General features: G+C 43.5%; 1 protein-coding gene across 2 annotated transcripts in view; it reads right to left on the bottom strand.

The window, feature by feature from the left end:
* Window positions 1-2,644: 2,644 nt before the first annotated feature.
* LOC118377023 (aryl hydrocarbon receptor nuclear translocator 2-like) overlaps window positions 2,645-23,130 on the bottom strand; it is a 66,623-nt gene continuing 46,137 nt past the window's right edge. For both annotated transcript variants that reach the window (XM_052515489.1, XM_052515490.1), the window contains 5 exons: window positions 18,803-18,868; window positions 14,754-14,839; window positions 11,186-11,262; window positions 8,027-8,161; window positions 2,645-2,720 (listed from right to left, as the gene is read on the bottom strand). In XM_052515489.1, the coding sequence (XP_052371449.1) occupies window positions 2,664-2,720; window positions 8,027-8,161; window positions 11,186-11,262; window positions 14,754-14,839; window positions 18,803-18,868 (421 nt within the window). In that variant the 3' untranslated portion in view covers window positions 2,645-2,663. The remainder of the gene's footprint in view (window positions 2,721-8,026; window positions 8,162-11,185; window positions 11,263-14,753; window positions 14,840-18,802; window positions 18,869-23,130) is intronic.

Genomic DNA, 23,130 nt, shown 5'->3' on the forward strand with positions numbered 1-23,130 from the left:
AATGTGACTGGCTCAACTGTTCTGGGGAACTACGGTCAGCTTCATGATGTAAAATAATGTGACTGGCTCAACTGTTCTGGGGGACTATGGTCAGCTTCATGATGTAAAATAATGTGACTGGCTCAACTGTTCTGGGGAACTACGGTCAGCTTCATGATGTAAAATAATGTGACTGGCTCAACTGTTCTGGGGAACTATGGTCAGCTTCATGATGTAAAATAATGTGACTGGCTCAACTGTTCTGGGGGACTACGGTCAGCTTCATGATGTAAAATAATGTGACTGGCTCAACTGTTCTGGGGACTACGGTCAGCTTCATGATGTAAAATAATGTGACTGGCACAACTGTTCTGGGGAACTACGGTCAGCTTCATGATGTAAAATAATGTGACTGGCTCAACTGTTCTGGGGAACTACGGTCAGCTTCATGATGTAAAATAATGTGACTGGCTCAACTGTTCTGGGAACTACGGTCAGCTTCATGATGTAAAATAACTGTTGTGACTGGCTCAACTGTTCTGGGGAACTACGGTCAGCTTCATGATGTAAAATAATGTGACTGGCTCAACTGTTCTGGGGGACTACGGTCAGCTTCATGATGTAAAATAATGTGACTGGCTCAACTGTTCTGGGGGACTACGGTCAGCTTCATGATGTAAAATAATGTGACTGGCTCAACTGTTCTGGTGGGGCTCAACTACGGTCAGCTTCATGATGTAAAATAATGTGACTGGCTCAACTGTTCTGGGGACTACGGTCAGCTTCATGATGTAAAATAATGTGACTGGCTCAACTGTTCTGGGGAACTATGGTCAGCTTCATGATGTAAAATAATGTGACTGGCTCAACTGTTCTGGGGAACTATGGTCAGCTTCATGATGTAAAATAATGTGACTGGCTCAACTGTTCTGGGGAACTACGGTCAGCTTCATGATGTAAAATAATGTGACTGGCTCAACTGTTCTGGGGAACTATGGTCAGCTTCATGATGTAAAATAATGTGACTGGCTCAACTGTTCTGGGGAACTACGGTCAGCTTCATGATGTAAAATAATGTGACTGGCTCAACTGTTCTGGGGAACTACGGTCAGCTTCATGATGTAAAATAATGTGACTGGCTCAACTGTTCTGGGGGAACTATGGTCAGCTTCATGATGTAAAATAATGTGACTGGCTCAACTGTTCTGGGGAACTACGGTCAGCTTCATGATGTAAAATAATGTGACTGGCTCAACTGTTCTGGGTAACTATGGTCAGCTTCATGATGTAAAATAATGTGACTGGCTCAACTGTTCTGGGGAACTATGGTCAGCTTCATGATGTAAAATAATGTGACTGGCTCAACTGTTCTGGGGAACTATGGTCAGCTTCATGATGTAAAATAATGTGACTGGCTCAACTGTTCTGGGGAACTATGGTCAGCTTCATGATGTAAAATAATGTGACTGGCTCAACTGTTCTGGGGAACTATGGTCAGCTTCATGATGTAAAATAATGTGACTGGCTCAACTGTTCTGGGGAACTATGGTCAGCTTCATGATGTAAAATAATGTGACTGGCTCAACTGTTCTGGGGGACTACGGTCAGCTTCATGATGTAAAATAATGTGACTGGCTCAACTGTTCTGGGGTAACTATGGTCAGCTTCATGATGTAAAATAATGTGACAGGTGAAATGAAGGCAATCCGCTTTATCACCTAACATATTGCAATAGTTGACTGCAGGTATTTACTTAAAAAAGTAGCTACAAAAATTACATTTATTGAAAAACTTCAAAGAAATTGTTTCAATGCTATTGACTGTATTGAAAAACCATCCCTGGCTACCCCAGTATGGTATACTGCCCATCCTCTGTCACTCCTATTGGCTCAACTCTCCTCCACCCATCCTCTGTCACTCCTATTCTCTCCTCCACCCATCCTCTGTCACTCCTATTCTCTCCTCCACCCATCCTCTGTCACTCCTATTCTCTCCTCCACCCATCCTCTGTCACTCCTATTCTCTCCTCCACCCATCCTCTGTCACTCTATTCTCTCTTCCACCCATCCTCTGTCACTCCTATTCTCTCCTCCACCCATCCTCTGTCACTCCCTATTCTCTCCTCCACCCTTCCTCTGTCACTCCTCTTCTCTCCTCCACCCATCCTCTATCACTCCTATTCTCTCCTCCACCCATCCTCTATCACTCCTATTCTCTCCTCCACCCATCCTCTGTCACTCCTATTCTCTCCTCCACCCATCCTCTGTCACTCCTATTCTCTCTCCACCCATCCTCTGTCACTCCTATTCTCTCCTCCACCCATCCTCTGTCACTCCTATTCTCTCCTCCACCCTTCCTCTGTCACTCCTCTTCTCTCCTCCACCCATCCTCTGTCACTCCTCTATTCTCTCCTCCACCCCTCCTCTGTCACTCCTATTCTCTCCTCTGATCATCATGTCCTTCTGTTATCACCCCATCCTTTTCTTCTACTCCTCCTCTTCCCCCTCCTCCTCTCCTCTTCACCCCTCCCTCTCCTCTTCCCCCTCTCCTCTGGTAGTATAGTACCTGTAGAAAGATATCTCAAGAGGTCTCTCTGTAGTCCTCTAAGTGACAGAACTCTTCCTCATACCTCCACCCTCCCTTCGTCCCTCCTCCACCTCTCCGTACCTGTTGAAAGCTCTCTCTCAGGTGACTCTGGTCCTCTGGGTGACAGAACCCAGGATGTCTTTCCCCAGCAGATCCTACACAAGACAATGACACAATAAATACACACAAATTAATACAACTACACACTTCAGGTCAATTTCAAATCATGAAATACAAGTTCAATATATTAATTTTGAAGCTTTGTCAAATTCCTGGACACATTTTTTTTTTGTTCAATGGAGATTCTTTATTGACAATGCCTTTTAGTCCAGAACTAGGCTTCCTCTGCCTGAGTTAGGACAACAGGCCATACAGATCATACATCATTCAGACCCTTGGACTTGAGTCAATGGCCTTTCTCATTTCATCTTTCTTCCATTCCTTGCATCCGATCTCCCCGGCTCTTTCTCATTGCAGAAAAAGGTCTAAGGGGAGGGACCTTGGACCTTCTCCTCCAATACGGTTGAGAAGGAGCTGAGGAGATTGAGGGCAGAGGAATTGAGATCGAGCCAGTGATACATCTTTAAATCATTCTTCCTGTCATGGAGTGGGGTGCGGCCCAAGTGGCACCCTATTCCTTGGCCTGTTAGTGCACTACTTTTGACCAGGACTCATAGGGTTCTGGTCAAAAGTAGTGCATGATGCCAGGAATAGGGTGCCATTTTTATTGGTCACATACACATGGTTAGCAGATGTTAATGCGTGTGTAACCAAATGCTTGTAGCCAAATGCAAACATCCTACATACACATAGCAGCTGCGCTGTAGACAACCATACACATTAACAAGGGAAATCAATCACAAACAAACTCCCATCCTGCCACTTTCTCATCCTAATAATGCGACTTTATGTTGGGAATGTGCCACTTTCACTAATCTGTTTTCGTACTAACACACTTCACATGTACGTACTGACACACTTCACATGTACGGCCTGACACACTTCACATGTACGTACTGACACACTTCACATGTACGTACTGACACACTTCACATGTACGTACTGACACACTTCACATGTACGTACTGACATCCACTTCACATGTACGTACTGACACACTTCACATGTTTATTGACACTTCACATGTCCGTACTGACACACTTCACATGTCCGTACTGACACACTTCACATGTACGTACTGACACACTTCACATGTACGTACTGACACACTTCACATGTACGTACTGACACACTTCACATTAACAATGTACGTACTGACACACTTCACATGTACGTACTGACACACTTCACATGTACGTACTGACACACTTTTCACATGTACGTACTGACACTTCACATGTACGTACTTTACACTTCACATGTACGTACTGACACACTTCACAACGTACTGACACACTTCACATGTACGTACTGACACACTTCACATGTACGTACTGACACACTTCACATGTACGTACTGACACACTTCACATGTACGTACTGACACACTTCACATGTACGTACTGACACACTTCACATGTACGTACCGACACACTTCACATGTACGTACCGACACACTTCACATGTACGTACCGACACACTTCACATGTACGTACGACACACTTCACATGTACGTACCGACACACTTCACATGTACGTACCGACACACTTCACATGTACGCACCGACACACTTCACATGTACGCACTGACACACTTCACATGTACGCACTGACACACTTCACATGTACGCACTGACACTTCACATGTACGTACTGACACACTTCACATGTACGTACTGACACACTTCACATGTACGCACTGACACACTTCACATGTACGCACTGACACACTTCACATGTACGCACTGACACACTTCACATGTACGCACTGACACACTTCACATGTACGTACTGACACACTTCACATGTACGTACTGACACACTTCACATGTACGTACTGACACACTTCACATGTACGCACTGACACACTTCACATGTACGTACTGACACACTTCACATGTACGTACTGACACACTTCACATGTACGTACTGACACACTTCACATGTACGTACTGACACACTTCACATGTACGTACTGACACACTTCACATGTACGTACTGACACACTTCACATGTACGTACTGACACACTTCACATGTACGTACTGACACACTTCACATGTACGCACTGACACACTTCACATGTACGCACTGACACACTTCACATGTACGCACTGACACACTTCACATGTACGCACTGACACTTCACATGTACGTACTGACACACTTCACATGTACGTACTGACACACTTCACATGTACGCACTGACACACTTCACATGTACGCACTGACACACTTCACATGTACGCACTGACACACTTCACATGTACGCACTGACACACTTCACATGTACGTACTGACACACTTCACATGTACGTACTGACACACTTCACATGTACGCACTGACACACTTCACATGTACGTACTGACACACTTCACATGTACGCACTGACACACTTCACATGTACGTACTGACACACTTCACATGTACGTACTGACACACTTCACATGTACGTACTGACACACTTCACATGTACGTACTGACACACTTCACATGTACGTACTGACACACTTCACATGTACGTACTGACACACTTCACATGTACGTACTGACACACTTCACATGTACGCACTGACACACTTCACATGTACGCACTGACACACTTCACATGTACGCACTGACACACTTCACATGTACGTACTGACACACTTCACATGTACGTACTGACACACTTCACATGTACGTACTGACACACTTCACATGTACGTACTGACACACTTCACATGTACGTACTGACACACTTCACATGTACGTACTGACACACTTCACATGTACGTACTGACACACTTCACAAGCCATCAAACAGGACACACTTCACATGTACGTACCGACACACTTCACATGTACGTACCCGACACACTTCACATGTACGTACCGACACACTTCACATGTACGTACCGACACACTTCACATGTACGTGACACACTTCACATGTACGTACCGACACACTTCACATGTACGTACCGACACACTTCACATGTACGTACCGACACACTTCACATGTACGTACCGACACACTTCACAAGTCTACTCACGTACCGACACACTTCACATGTACGTACCGACACACTTCACATGTACGTACCGACACACTTCACATGTACGCACTGACACACTTCACATGTACGCACTGACACACTTCACATGTACGCACTGACACACTTCACATGTACGCACTGACACAACATGTACGCACTGACACTTCACATGTACGCACTGACACTTCACATGTACGTACTGACACACTTCACATGTACGTACTGACACACTTCACATGTACGCACTGACACACTTCACATGTACGCACTGACACACTTCACATGTACGTACTGACACACTTCACATGTACGTACTGACACACTTCACATGTACGTACTGACACACTTCACATGTACGCACTGACACACTTCACATGTACGTACTGACACACTTCACATGTACGCACTGACACACTTCACATGTACGTACTGACACACTTCACATGTACGTACTGACACACTTCACATGTACGTACTGACACACTTCACATGTACGTACTGACACACTTCACATGTACGTACTGACACATTTCACATGTACGTACTGACACACTTCACATGTACGCACTGACACACTTCACATGTACGCACTGACACACTTCACATGTACGTACTGACACACTTCACATGTACGTACTGACACACTTCACATGTACGTACTGACACACTTCACATGTACGTACTGACACACTTCACATGTACGTACTGACACACTTCACATGTACGTACTGACACACTTCACATGTACGTACTGACACACTTCACATGTACGTACTGACACACTTCACATGTACGTACTGACACACTTCACATGTACGTACTGACACACTTCACATGTACGTACTGACACACTTCACATGTACGTACTGACACACTTCACATGTACGTACTGACACACTTCACATGTACGTACTGACACACTTCACATGTACGTGATACTGACACACTTCACATGTACGTACTGACACACTTCACATGTACGTACTGACACACTTCACATGTACGTACTGACACACTTCACATGTACGTACTGACACACTTCACATGTACGTACTGACACTTCACATGTACGTACTGACACACTTCACATGTACGTACTGACACACTTTCAGACAGGGGTCTTACATCACAAGCCATCAAACAGGGCTCATCTCTCTTCATACGGCAATATTAGGAACCAGGGTTTCTATGGCTTCTGTGAAAATGCATACATCCCTTCCTTTCACTGCTGATCTAACATGGTGGGACAGCTGAAAACAAGGAGTACTAGTACAGCCTGTCCCCTTGATCTGATCATCAGCTGGGCCAGAAGATTCTCTTCCTCAATAGAAAGCAGCGAATTCATACTAGGAAAGGAGTATGACATCCTGGCATTTAAAGTCTACTCATTAATTTTTTTCAATTATACATACTATAAAACATACTATTGCTGCATACCCCAAAAACATATTTAGTACATAGGACCATTCAGTATGCGGACACACTTGGTGTTTCCCAGAGATTATATTCCAGGCAGTGCATAAAGACCATGAAATCAACATTTCGGGCCTCTTCAATTTCAAATGAAATCTGCTGAAAATAATTCTACAATGGCAGGCGAAACACTGCCCCAAAACACCTTTTGTCATCTTTACATGTAACAGTCTGTGACATGGCATCAAACGAGCTGCTCCATTTCATCAAGGGGGGTAGGAAACCTATTAACAGGTTACATCTCTACTGACCACAGATGTGTTCTTCTTGATAAAATAACAGAATGCTTTGATGTGGCCCCGCAGACCGTTTCAGGTAAACAGGTTGTTTTGCAACATTATCTCAACATTTGTGATGAGTGGGCATGGAATTAGTGGCTCCAGTTCACCACAGGGGTTCTATTGTGATGAGTGGGCATGGAATTAGTGGCTCCAGTTCACCACAGGGGTTCTATTGTGATGAGTGGGCATGGAATTAGTGGCTCCAGTTCACCACAGGGTTCTATTGTGATGAGTGGGCATGGAATTAGTGGCTCCAGTTCACCACAGGGGTTCTATTGTGATGAGTGGGCATGGAATTAGTGGCTCCAGTTCACCACAGGGGTTCTATTGTGATGAGTGGGCATGGAATTAGTGGCTCCAGTTCACCACAGGGGTTCTATTGTGATGAGTGGGCATGGAATTAGTGGCTCCAGTTCACCACAGGGGTTCTATTGTGAACTCTGACGAGTGGCATCACAGGCTCTTCCGGTTACAATTTTTTAAATGTTTCGCATCCTCGTGCCCTACTAAATGCGACCCTGATTGTGATAAGTAGGGGGAGGAACCAACCTGAGGCTGGTATCCAATCACGTTGATGCACCGCGGGTCCACGAAAGTGATGATGCCGTCGGAGTTGTGGCGCGACAGGAACTCCGTGGGAACCGTCAGGCCGTTCATATCCATGGAAACGGGAGAACTGGTCACCTAGGAGATGAGAGGGGTTAGTTAGATATATGTGAGAGAGATTAAAGGATGGAGGGACCAGAGAGTTAGATATATGTGAGAGAGATTAAAGGATGAAGGGACCAGAGTTAGATATATGTGAGAGAGATTAAAGGATGAAGGGACCAGAGTTAGATATATGTGAGAGAGATTAAAGGATGAAGGGACCAGAGTTAGATATATGTGAGAGAGATTAAAGGATGAAGGGACCAGAGTTAGATATATGTGAGAGAGATTAAAGGATGAAGGGACCAGAGAGTTAGATATACAGTGGGGCAAAAAAGTATTTAGTCAGCCACCAATTGTGCAAGTTCTCTCACTTAAAAAGATGAGAGAGGCCTGTAATTTTCATCATAGGTACACTTCAATTATGACAGACAAAATAAGAAACAAAAATCCAGAAAATCACATTGTAGGATTTTTAATGAATTTATTTGCAAATTATGGTGGAAAATAAGTATTTGGTCACCAACAAACAAGCAAGATTTCTGGCTCTCACAGACCTGTAACTTCTTCTTTAAGAGGCTCTTCTGTCGTCCACTCGTTACCTGTATTAATGGCACCTGTTTGAACTTGTTATCAGCATAAAAGACACCGGTCCACAACCTCAAACAGTCACACTCCAAACTCCACTATGGCCAAGACCAAAGAGCTGTCAAAGGACACCAGAAACAAAATTGTGGACCTGCACCAGGCTGGGAAGACTGAATCTGCAATAGGTAAGCAGCTTGGTTTGAAGAAATCAACTGTGGGAGCAATTATTAGGAAATGGAAGACATACAAAACCACTGATAATCTCCCTCGATCTGGGGCTCCATGCAAGATCTCACCCCGTGGGGTCAAAATGATCACAAGCAAAAATCCCAGAACCAAACGGGGGGACCTAGTGAATGACCTGCAGAGAGCTGGGACCAGCCGCCAGGGACTCAAATCCTGCAGTGCTAGACGTGTCCCCCTGCTTAAGCCAGTACATGTCCAGGCCCGTCTGAAATTTGCTAGAGAGCATTTGGATGATCCAGAACAAGATTGGGAGAATGTCATATGGTCAGATGAAACCAAAATATAACTTTTTGGTAAAATCTCAACTCGTCGTGTTTGGAGGACAAAGAATGCTGAGTTGCATCCAAAGAACACCATACCTACTGTGAAGCATGGGGGTGGAAACATCATGCTTTGGGGCTGTTTTTCTGCAAAGGGACCAGGACGACTGATCCGTGTAAAGGAAAGAATGAATGGGGACATGTATCGTGAGATTTTGAGTGAAAACCTCCTTCCATCAGCAAGGGCATTAAAGATGAAACGTGGCTGGGTCTTTCAGCATGACAATGATCCCAAACACACCGCCTGGGCAACGAAGGAGTGGCTTCGTAAGAAGCATTTCAAGGTCCTGGAGTGGCCTAGCCAGTCTCCAGATCTCAACCCCATAGAAAATCTTTGGAGGAGTTGAAAGTCCGTGTTGCCCAGCAACAGCCCCAAAACATCACTGCTCTAGAGGAGATCTGCATAGAGGAATGGGCCAAAATACCAGCAACAGTGTGTGAAAACCTTGTGAAGATTTACAGAAAACGTTTGACCTCTGTCATTGCCAACAAAGGGTATATAACAAAGTATTGAGAAACTTTTGTTATTGACCAAATACTTATTTTCCACCATAATTTGCAAATAAATTCATTAAAAATCCTACAATGTGATTTTCTGGATTTTTTTCTCATTTTGTCTGTCATAGTTCAAGTGTACCTATGATGAAAATTACAGGCCTCTCATCTTTTTAATTGGGAGAACTTGCACAATTGGTGGCTGACTAAATACTTTTTTGCCCCACTGTATGTGAGAGAGATTAAAGGTGGCACTGTGAAGAAGAAGGTAAAAAGCAGGAGGATGGCAGCACCAGGAAGGTTATATTTGAGGGCTCTTATTCAAGCGTCTCATAGTGGGAGTGCTGATCTAGGATCAGGTCCAACCCGTCCATTTAATCTAATTCATCAAGATCTAAAAGACTAAACTGATCCTAGATAGCACTCCTACTCTGAGAAGCTGTATGAATACGGGCACTTTTCCAGGAACGTGTTTAATGCATCTTAAAATGATCCTGTGTTGTGTTCCCCACTAGCTAACGTTCACGACACCAAAGGCCTGTTTCTTCCTAATGTCATCAGATTATATAAACATGATATTTGTTGTAGCATTTGCTGTGGTCTCATAAAGACTTCAGTTGTGTCTCAAAAGTTTTGTCCAAAAGCAAGGAGAGACGAAATCTGGATTACAATGTCCTGGAAACTGTCCCAAGTGGTTAATTGGTCCTGAAAACTGTCCTAAGTGGTTAAATCGGCAGCGTTTGAGATACAGTAGAAAAGGTTTTATCAAAACTTAACAGAAAATATTAACTGTTTCGACCAATTAGCCAGATACTGTACATGTCTGGTGTGTCTTAAGCACATGTAAGCACCCTTTAAAACGCTCATTCTACACATTTTAAAAGGGGTAGAGAATTGCTAGGCAGTTGCAAAGCTAATGTCCTGCATTTTGACAATTGTTTTCATGTCTTATGTGTGTTTACATGATACCAGGGATCGAAGCCCGACGGCGTAAACCGGGACACAGACCGCTGTCCGCCAGTTGAGGATGGGGGGTATATGGGATACTACGAGGGGACAGTAGTGGTTCAACTCCCTCTAAAACATCAGAGAAGTCTGGGAGCTAAGAAGGTTAAGGTAGGAGATAGTAGATGTTGGACACAGGAATAGGGGTTGAACTGGTTGAGGTATTGGGGGGTTATGGGAGGATGGGAAGAGGTCTTCAGTGCTCGTTCCACCTGTCTGCTCCATTACTGTAATCCTCCTATACTGATGCTCCCTGACAACCCCGTGCTCTCAGGTCACACCTTCTCATGCACTGACCCAACCAGAGCACGCACACACACACACACACACACACACACACACACACACACACACACACACACACACACACACACACACACACACACACACACACACACACAGGTACCTGCAGTCTTCCGATGGCTACAAGGCAGTATTTACTGGTCTGTCCTGCCTCTGTGTCTTCTTCTGGTATGGTCATACCTGACATAGAGAGAAAGAAGGAGAGAAAAGAGAGAAAGATATTAAATACAAGAGAGAGATATCAAGATGGCAGCTATCTAATAAAGTGCAAATGTGTGATTTCAGATGTGAACTTTGTATTGTCGAGGTGATTTCCAGCATGACACTGTGTAGTCTAGTTAGTACCTTACCAGTGTGGTGTATATTTCCAGCATGACACTGTGTAGTCTAGTTAGTACCTTACCAGTGTGGTGTATATTTCCAGCGTGGTGTATATTTCCAGCATTACACTGTGTAGTCTAGTACCGTACTAGTGTGGTGTATATTTCCAGCATGACACTGTGTAGTCTAGTACCGTACCAGTGTGGTGTATATTTCCAGTGTGACACTGTGTAGTCTAGTACCGTACCAGTGTGGTGTATATTTCCAGCATGACACTGTGTAGTCTAGTACCGTACTAGTGTGGTGTATATTTCCAGCATTACACTGTGTAGTCTAGTACCGTACTAGTGTGGTGTATATTTCCAGCATGACACTGTGTAGTCTAGTACCGTACCAGTGTGGTGTATATTTCCAGTGTGACACTGTGTAGTCTAGTACCGTACCAGTGTGGTGTATATTTCCAGCATGACACTGTGTAGTCTAGTACCGTACCAGTGTGGTGTATATTTCCAGCATGACACTGTGTAGTCTAGTACCATACCAGTGTGGTGTATATTTCCAGCATGACACTGTGTAGTCTAGTACCGTACCAGTGTGGTGTATATTTCCAGTGTGACACTGTATAGTCTAGTACCGTACCAGTGTGGTGTATATTTCCAGTGTGACACTGTATAGTCTAGTACCGTACCAGTGTGCTGTACAAGCTGCTTTATCCAGAACAGCTGAGACACAAGCAGATAAATCACACAAACACACACCCACACAGTCTCTACGAATCTCTGCAAATCTTTCAGAACAAATATCCAAAAACTCTTATACATTCATATACATCACAAAGGGAAGGAGGAGGGAAAGAGAATGAGCAAGAGAGAGTTTAAGTTTTCCTTGATTTAAATGTTGATATCAGTTTCCCACAGTAATAATGAAGACTGTTCACAGGTCTCTCCTCCTCAAAAACTCCCTCTCCTCTCCTCTCCTCTCCTCTCCTCTCCTCTCCTCTCCTCTCCTCCTCTGCCCTCTCTCCCCTCCTCTCCTCTCCTCTCCTCCTCTGCCCTCTCTCCCTCCTCTCCTCTCCTCTCCTCTCCTCTCCTCTCCTCTCCTCTCCTCTCCTCTCCTCTCCCTCCTCCCCTCCCCTCCCCTCCCCTGCCCCTCCCCTGCCCTCTCCTCTCCTCATCTCTCCTCTCCTCTCCTCTCCTCTCCTCCCTGCCCTCTCCCTCTCCTCTCCCTCCCTCTCCTCCTCCTCCTCCTCCCCTGCCCTCTCCCCTGCCCTCTCCTCTCCTCCTCTCCTCTCCCTCCCCTCCCCTCCCCTCTCCTCTCCTCTCCTCTCCTCTCCCCTCCAGTAGGGGATCAGTGTGTTTTTCTATCTTTTTGTCTTGTATTGTCTGTATAATCTTTCAAATGACAAATACATTTAAAAAACTGGGGGAAAAAACACACAAAAAAAGTGTGTTGAGGACTTTTACTTGCATCGTCAACCAACTATCCAGCCACGTCAATGCAAGACCAAATGGCACTATATTCCCTGTATAGTGCACTACTTTTGATCAGAGCCATATGTGAATAAGGTGCCAATTGGGACACATCCGTCTAGATTCAATAATATATACAACTATCATTTTGATGTTCCATCCCAGGCATACCATCCATCCTACTCCCTGACCTCCGTCCACTTTAGTCTCCCCAGGGCCTTTGTTCAGAAAGTCACTCAGAGAAGGAGTGCTCATCTAGGATTGCCTTTTACATGGACAGGGGGGACCTGATCCTAGATCAGCACTCCTAATCTGAGATGCTTTCTGAACATGGACCCAGAAGTACGACGACATGAGCTACATTCTACCAGTTCCTGAGCTGTTTTCAGAACCCAGAAGGATGGAGGGTCTAAGTGTGTGTGCACACGCGGGTGATGCGCCCGATTTAGTACATTAAGACTGATAGTGGACGAGCGATAGACTAACAGTCCAGAACATTCCACTGGTCTATTTATGTCCCAGGAAGTTAAACATGTGTCAACGATTTCCACACATGTGGCATGTCCGTGTGATCGGGGATTCTGGGAATCATTCAGTACAGCCTCAAAGCATACATTTCATACTGTGATGCTGAAAGTTGCTCAACCCCCCCCCCCCATCTAGACACCTGGTTCTGAATCCCAAAACACTCATGGGAATTGCAGACAGAATTCCAGGCCGGGGGGTTGCGTGACTCTGTAAACACTTGAAAGATTTGGAGTGTGTGTGTCAACGAGTGCATCCGAGGTCATGTGTGATCTCTGTCCCCCATCCATCCTGGATGCCACGTCACCTCTGTGTGTGTGTGTGTGTGTGTGTGTGTGTGTGTGTGTGTGTGTGTGTGTGTGTGTGTGTGTGTGTGTGTGTGTGTGTGTGACTAAAGAAACATCCCAGACCTCACGATCACACCATTTCATTGAACCTGAGGGATGTATGGAATATAATGTTTAAAACATGTATGGTGTTTGTGAATGTGTATGTGTGTACGGTGTTTGTGTGTGTGAATGTGTATGTGTGTACGGTGTGTGTGTGAATGTGTATGTGTGTACGGTGTTTGTGTGTGTGACTGTGTATGTGTGTATGTGTGTGTGTGTGTGTGTGAATGTGTATGTGTGTATGGTGTTTGTGTGTGTGTGAATGTGTGTGTGTGTGTGTGTGTGAATGTGTGTATGTGTGTTGGTGTGTGAATGTGTATGTGTGTATGGTGTTTGTGTGTGAATGAATGTGTATGTGTGTATGGTGTTTGTGTGTGTGAATGTGTATGTGTGTATGGTGTGTGTGAATGTGTATGTGTGTATGTGTGTGTGTGAATGTGTATGTGTGTGTGTTTGTGTGTGTGTGTGAATGTGTATGTGTGTATGTGTGTGTGTGTGTGTATGTGTGTATGGTGTGTGTGTGTGTATGTGTGTATGGTGTGTGTGTGTGTGAATGTGTTTGTGTGTGAATGTGTGTATGTGTGTGTGTGTGAATGTGTATGTGTGTACGGTGTTTGTGTGAATGTGAATGTGTATGTATGTATGGTGTGTGTGTGAATGTGTATGTGTGTATGTATGGTGTTTGTGTGAATGTGTATGGTGTTTGTGCGTGTGTGTGAATGTGTATGTGTGTATGGTGTTTGTGTGTGTGTGTGAATGTGTATGGTGTTTGTGTGTGAATGTGTATGTGTGTATGGTGTTTGTGTGTGTGTGTGAATGTGTATGTGTGTATGGTGTGTGTGTGTGTGTTCTACTACCACCACTGTTGTCAATGTTTTGAAGGGAAGACCCACACACTGCTAGCATCAACAAATCTATTAGCTGACCTAGTTAGGGAGATAAAAGGTTGTGTATGGTCAGTAGATACCTGCTGGGGGCCATGCTTTGATGTAGCCGGTACAGTGCACCACAGAGTACTGATCCTCTCCCTCCTTCGAGGGTCCCAGACCGTTCCTAGAAACAATCAGATTACACACACATTTAACAACACACACCAGGGTTTTTAATGGATCAATAATGGGCTTATAGGTTGTGGGCGTGGCAGGTGTGCATGAAAAATGTTGTTTTAAGCCAATTTCCTGCAATTCTATACATTTTTGTATACATTTTTCTATGAAGCTCTGATTCTACAAATGTTGCGTTTTTCAAGCTAATTTCCTCTGATTCTACATATTCTGCCATGAAGCCGATAGAGAAATGTTGCAGTTTTAAAGCTAATTTCCTCTGATTCTACATATTCTGCCATGAAGCCGATAGAGAAATGTTGCAGTTTTAAAGCTAATTTCTATGCATTTTGTCATGGCCAATGCTGTGTTCTTACGCTCAAACATAATAACAAAATCAACACTGCTAAATTAATTGAGGAATGTTCAACTCTCCCTGACTGTCTAGCTTTTATTTCGGTGATTATTAGTTGTCAAAGATGATGTTATTAAAAAATATACACCAGCTCTTTCCATGACAGACTGACCAGGTTAATCCAGGTGAAAGATATGATCCCTTATTGATGTCACTACACTTCAGTCAGTGTAGATGAAGGGGAGGAGACAGGATAAAGATATGATCCCTTATTGATGTCACTACACTTCAGTCAGTGTAGATGAAGGGGAGGAGACAGGATAAAGATATGATCCTTATTGATGTCACTACACTTCAGTCAGTGTAGATGAAGGGGAGGAGACAGGATAAAGATATGATCCCTTATTGATGTCACTACACTTCAGTCAGTGTAGATGAAGGGGAGGAGACAGGATAAAGATATGATCCTTATTGATGTCACTACACTTCAGTCAGTGTAGATGAAGGGGAGGAGACAGGATAAAGATATGATCCCTTATTGATGTCACTACACTTCAGTCAGTGTAGATGAAGGGGAGGAGACAGGATAAAGATATGATCCCTTATTGATGTCACTACACTTCAGTCAGTGTAGATGAAGGGGAGGAGACAGGATAAAGATATGATCCCTTATTGATGTCACTACACTTCAGTCAGTGTAGATGAAGGGGAGGAGACAGGATAAAAATATGATCCCTTATTGATGTCACTACACTTCAGTCAGTGTAGATGAAGGGGAGGAGACCGGATAAAGATATGATCCTTATTGATGTCACTACACTTCAGTCAGTGTAGATGAAGGGGAGGAGACAGGATAAAGATATTATCCTTATTGATGTCACTACACTTCAGTCAGTGTAGATGAAGGGGAGGAGACCAGGATAAAGATATGATCCCTTATTGATGTCACTACACTTCAGTCAGTGTAGATGAAGGGGAGGAGACAGGATAAAGATATGATCCTTATTGATGTCACTACACTTCAGTCAGTGTAGATGAAGGGGAGGAGACAGGATAAAGATATGATTTTAAACCTTGATGTCACATGCATCAGTCAGTGTGATGAAGGGAGTGAATGGATAAAGATAAAATCCTTTTGATGTCACTACACTTCAGTCAGTGTAGATGAAGGGGAGGAGACAGGATAAAGATATGATCCAATTATGCTGATTCACTACACTTCAGTCAGTGTAGCTGAAGGGGAGGAGACAGGATAAAGATATGATCCTTATTGATGTCACTACACTTCTGTCAGTGTAGATGAAGGGAGGAGACAGGATAAAGCTTCCCTTATTGATGTCACTACACTTCAGTCAGTGTAGATGAAGGTGAGGAGACAGGATAAAGATATGATCCTTATTGATGTCACTACACTTCAGTCAGTGTAGATGAAGGGAGGAGACAGGATAAAGATATGATCCCTTATTGATGTCACTACACTTCAGTCAGTGTAGATGAAGGGGAGGAGACAGGATAAAGATATGATCCTTATTGATGTCACTACACTTCAGTCAGTGTAGATGAAGGGGAGGAGACAGGATAAAGATATGATCCCTTATTGATGTCACTACACTTCAGTCAGTGTAGATGAAGGGGAGGAGACAGGATAAAGATATGATCCCTTATTGATGTCACTACACTTCAGTCAGTGTAGATGAAGGGGAGGAGACAGGATAAAGATATGATCCCTTATTGATGTCACTACACTTCAGTCAGTGTAGATGAAGGGGAGGAGACAGGATAAAGATATGATCCCTTATTGATGTCACTACACTTCAGTCAGTGTAGCTGAAGGGGAGGAGACAGGATAAAGATATGATCCCTTATTGATGTCACTACACTTCAGTCAGTGTAGATGAAGGGGAGGAGACCGGATAAAGATATGATCCCTTATTGATGTCACTACACTTCAGTCAGTGTAGATGAAGGGGAGGAGACCGGATAAAGATATGATCCTTATTGATGTCACTACACTTCAGTCAGTGTAGATGAAGGGGAGGAGACAGGATAAAGATATGATCCCTTATTGATGTCACTACACTTCAGTCAGTGTAGATGAAGGGGAGGAGACCGGATAAAGATATGATCCTTATTGATGTCACTACACTTCAGTCAGTGTAGATGAAGGGGAGGAGACAGGATAAAGATATGATCCCTTATTGATGTCACTACACTTCAGTCAGTGTAGATGAAGGGGAGGAGACAGGATAAAAATATGATCCCTTATTGATGTCACTACACTTCAGTCAGTGTAGATGAAGGGGAGGAGACAGGATAAAGATATGATCCCTTATTGATGTCACTACACTTCAGTCAGTGTAGATGAAGGGGAGGAGACCGGACAAATAAGGATTTTTAAACCTTGAGATATGGATAGTGTATGTGTGCCATTCAGAGGGTGAATGGGCAAGACAAAATATTTAAGTGCCTTGGAATGGGATATTGTAGTAGGTGCCAGGCGCACTGGTTTGTGTGTCAAGAACTGCAATGCTGCTGGGTTTTTCACACAACAGTTTCCTGTGTATCAAGAATGGTCCACCACCCAAAGAACTTCCAGCCAACTTGACAACTGTGGGAAGCATTGGAGTAAACCTGGGCCAGCTTCCCTGAGGAACACTTGACACCATGCCCCGACGAATTGAGGCTGTTCTGGGGGCAAAAGGGGGTATAACTCGATATTAGGAAGGTGTTTCTAATGTTTTGTACACTTTTTTTATATACAATGTTTGGACCATAACAATTCTTATGCGGCCACCCAAGGACTTCAATGGCAGAAAAAACCCTACACACATAAAGTTGTACATGCAAACAAAACGTACACACAAACAAACAAGATGAAGAGAGATGGGAGGAGGAGAGAAGAGGTAGAGAGAGGAGGAGAAGAAGAGGGAGAAGATTTATCTGCTAGCCTGGTTCCTCACTAGTTTCTTCTTTCCTGCCTTTCTAGGGAGATGTTCCGAGCCACTGTACATCTACACTGCTTGCTCTGTGGGGTTTCAGGCTGGGTATCTGTAAAGCACTGTGACAACTGCTCAAATAAAAAGGGCTTTAGAAAAATGTTTGATGTTAATTTGACGAGGTTAGTCTCATTTAGATTTGTTCAAGACCTGGCCAAAATAGCAGCACACAAAGTTGCAGACACATTTACAACATAAAACACTACAGCAAGATGGTTTGGGAAAGTGTGGTGCAACTTAATTTTCCATCATAGTGTTCAACCTAGCTTTAGACTCATTTAAAAAGGGACACGCTCCTGTCATTTCAGGCCCTGAAGCTTGTTCCAAGAGAAAGGTGCAGAGAACTGGAAATCTTTTTCCCTAGCTCTGTACGGACCTTAGGCACAATCAACAAAACACAGTCATGTGAGCGCAGGCCATAGTTTTCATTGGCTGCTGGACAATGTAGTTCCAAAAGTAAAATGGGAGCCGTTGCATTATGGCCCTCTAAATAAAAACATTCTAATGATGTCATCTCTGAAGAGTTAAATCACTGGTAACTTGTTTATTTCTAAGGCCATATTGAGACAGGGGAGAAGAACATCTAGTAAAGAAGAAAGGTAGGAATAGTAAAGTGTCTCACCTGTATCTCTTCCTCATGTTGGACAGTCGGTTGAGAGAGATGTGGTCCAGTGGGGTGCTGCCACATCTGAAGAGAAACACACAGTGTACTATACATCAGAGATCATCAACTAGATTCAGACACGGGACCATCTGTGAGAAACACACAGTGTAATATACATCAGAGATCATCAACTAGATTCAGACACGGGACCATCTGTGAGAAACACAGTGTAATATACATCAGAGATCATCAACTAGATTCAGACACGGGACCATCTGTGAGAAACACAGTGTAATATACATCAGAGATCATCAACTAGATTCAGACACGGGACCATCTGAGAAACACAGTGAGAGAAACACAGTGTAATATACATCAGAGATCATCAACTAGATTCAGACACGGGACCATCTGTGAGAAACACAGTGTAATATACATCAGAGATCATCAACTAGATTCAGACACGGGACCATCTGTGAGAAACACAGTGTAATATACATCAGAGATCATCAACTAGATTCAGACACGGGACCATCTGTGAGAAACACAGTGTAATATACATCAGAGATCATCAACTAGATTCAGACACGGGACCATCTGTGAGAAACACAGTGTAATATACATCAGAGATCATCAACTAGATTCAGACACGGGACCATCTGTGAGAAACACAGTGTAATATACATCAGAGATCATCAACTAGATTCAGACACGGGACCATCTGTGAGAAACACAGTGTAATATACATCAGAGATCATCAACTAGATTCAGACACGGGACCATCTGTGAGAAACACAGTGTAATATACATCAGAGATCATCAACTAGATTCAGACACGGGACCATCTGTGAGAAACACAGTGTAATATACATCAGAGATCATCAACTAGATTCAGACACGGGACCATCAGTGTAATATACATCAGAGATCATCAACTAGATTCAGACACGGGACCATCTGTGAGAAACACAGTGTATATACATCAGAGATCATCAACTAGATTCAGACACGGGACCATCTGTGAGAAACACAGTGTAATATACATCAGAGATCATCAACTAGATTCAGACACGGGACCATCTGAGAAACACAGTGTAATATACATCAGAGATCATCAACTAGATTCAGACACGGGACCATCTGTGAGAAACACAGTGTACTATACATCAGAGATCATCAACTAGATTCAGACACGGGACCATCTGTGAGAAACACAGTGTAATATACATCAGAGATCATCAACTAGATTCAGACACGGGACCATCTGTGAGAAACACAGTGTAATATACATCAGAGATCATCAACTAGATTCAGACACGGGACCATCTGTGAGAAACACAGTGTAATATACATCAGAGATCATCAACTAGATTCAGACACGGGACCATCTGTGAGAAACACAGTGTAATATACATCAGAGATCATCAACTAGATTCAGACACGGGACCATCTGTGAGAAACACAGTGTAATATACATCAGAGATCATCAACTAGATTCAGACACGGGACCATGAGAAACACATCAACTAGATTAGATTCAGATCAACTAGATTCAGACACGGGACCATCTGTGAGAAACACAGTGTAATATACATCAGAGATCATCAACTAGATTCAGACACGGGACCATCTGTGAGAAACACAGTGTAATATACATCAGAGATCATCAACTAGATTCAGACACGGGACCATCTGTGAGAAACACAGTGTAATATACATCAGAGATCATCAACTAGATTCAGACACGGGACCATCTGTGAGAAACACAGTGTAATATACATCAGAGATCATCAACTAGATTCAGACACGGGACCATCTGTGAGAAACACAGTGTAATATACATCAGAGATCATCAACTAGATTCAGACACGGGACCATCTGTGAGAAACACAGTGTAATATACATCAGAGATCATCAACTAGATTCAGACACGGGACCATCTGTGAGAAACACAGTGTAATATACATCAGAGATCATCAACTAGATTCAGACACGGGACCATCTGTGAGAAACACAGTGTAATATACATCAGAGATCATCAACTAGATTCAGACACGGGACCATCTGTGAGAAACACACAGTGTAATATACATCAGAGATCATCAACTAGATTCAGACACGGGACCATCTGTGAGAAACACAGTGTAATATACATCAGAGATCATCAACTAGATTCAGACACGGGACCATCTGTGAGAAACACAGTGTAATATACATCAGAGATCATCAACTAGATTCAGACACGGGACCATCTGTGAGAAACACAGTGTAATATACATCAGAGATCATCAACTAGATTCAGACACGGGACCATCTGTGAGAAACACAGTGTAATATACATCAGAGATCATCAACTAGATTCAGACACGGGACCATCTGTGAGAAACACAGTGTAATATACATCAGAGATCATCAACTAGATTCAGACACGGGACCATCTGTGAGAAACACAGTGTAATATACATCAGAGATCATCAACTAGATTCAGAAACACAGCATGTACCATCTTGAGAAACACAGTGTATACATCAGAGATCATCAACTAGGACGGGACCATCTGTGAGAAACACAGTGTAATATACATCAGAGATCATCAACTTGGTTCAGACACGGGACCATCATCTGGTATGTGGGAACACACAGTGTATAGGATACATCAGAGATCATCAACTAGAATACTTTGGTGTATAGGATCACATCTCTCTCTGGTATGCGTGGGAATACTTTGGTGTATAGGATCACATCTCTCTGGTATGTGGGAATACTTTGGTGTATAGGATCACATCTCTCTGGTATGCGTGGGAATACTTTGGTGTATAGGATCACATCTCTCTGGTATGCGTGGGAATACTTTGGTGTATAGGATCACATCTCTGGTATGCGTGGGAATACTTTGGTGTATAGGATCACATCTCTCTGGTATGCGTGGGAATACTTTGGTGTATAGGATCACATCTCTCATACTTTGGTGTATAGGATCTCTCTGGTATGCGTGGGAATACTTTGGTGTATAGGATCACATCTCTCTGGTATGCGTGGGAATACTTTGGTGTATAGGATCACATCTCTCTCTGGTATGCGTGGGAATACTTTGGTGTATAGGATCACATCTCTCTGGTATGCGTGGGAACACTTTGGTGTATAGCATCACATCTCTCTCTGGTATGCGTGGGAACACTTTGGTGTATAGCATCACATCTCTCTCTGGTATGCGTGGGAATACTTTGGTGTATAGGATCACATCTCTCTGGTATGCGTGGGAACACTTTGGTGTATAGCATCACATCTCTCTCTGGTATGCGTGGGAATACTTTGGTGTATAGGATCACATCTCCCTGGTATGCGTGGGGATACTTTGGTGTATAGGATCACATCTCTCTGGTATGCGTGGGAATACTTTGGTGTATAGGATCACATCTCTCTCTGGTATGCGTGGGAATACTTTGGTGTATAGCATCACATCTCTCTGGTATGTGTGGGGATACTTTGGTGTATAGGATCACATCTCTCTGGTATGCGTGGGAATACTTTGGTGTATAGGATCACATCTCTCTGGTATGCGTGGGAATACTTTGGTGTATAGGATCACATCTCTCTCTGGTATGCGTGGGAATACTTTGGTGTATAGGATCACATCTCTCTTTGGTATGCGTGGGAATACTTTGGTGTATAGGATCACATCTCTCTCTGGTATGCGTGGGAATACTTTGGTGTATAGGATCACATCTCTCTCTGGTATGCGTGGGAATACTTTGGTGTATAGGATCACATCTCTCTCTGGTATGCGTGGGAATACTTTGGTGTATAGCATCACATCTCTCTCTGGTATGCGTGGGAATACTTTGGTGTATAGGATCACATCTCTCTGGTATGCGTGGGAATACTTTGGTGTATAGGATCACATCTCTCTGGTATGCATGGGAATACTTTGGTGTATAGGATCACATCTCTCTGGTATGCGTGGGAATACTTTGGTGTATAGGATCACATCTCTCTGGTATGCGTGGGAATACTTTGGTGTATAGGATCACATCTCTCTGGTATGCGTGGGAATACTTTGGAACAGATTTCCAAAATGTACATCACTTGGAGCTGATTTGCTGCTGTTTAACAGTGATGTCATTTTTTTTTGTTATGAATACTTGGGAGGGGCAAATAAAATACTTGGGAGGGGCAAATAAAATACTTGGGAGGGGCAAATAAAATGTTAATCAGCGCCACTGAAAACAGAGAGATGTTCAGACCAGAGAGCTAGAACACAAGAGCTGCTGAACTGGGGACATGTCAACCCACAGCACTGATGAGGTGTAAGGACCATAAACCAGAACACACACACACACACACAC

This window comes from Oncorhynchus keta, unplaced genomic scaffold (assembly GCF_023373465.1).
Source record: "Oncorhynchus keta strain PuntledgeMale-10-30-2019 unplaced genomic scaffold, Oket_V2 Un_scaffold_2762_pilon_pilon, whole genome shotgun sequence".
NCBI classification, from domain to species: domain Eukaryota; kingdom Metazoa; phylum Chordata; class Actinopteri; order Salmoniformes; family Salmonidae; genus Oncorhynchus; species Oncorhynchus keta.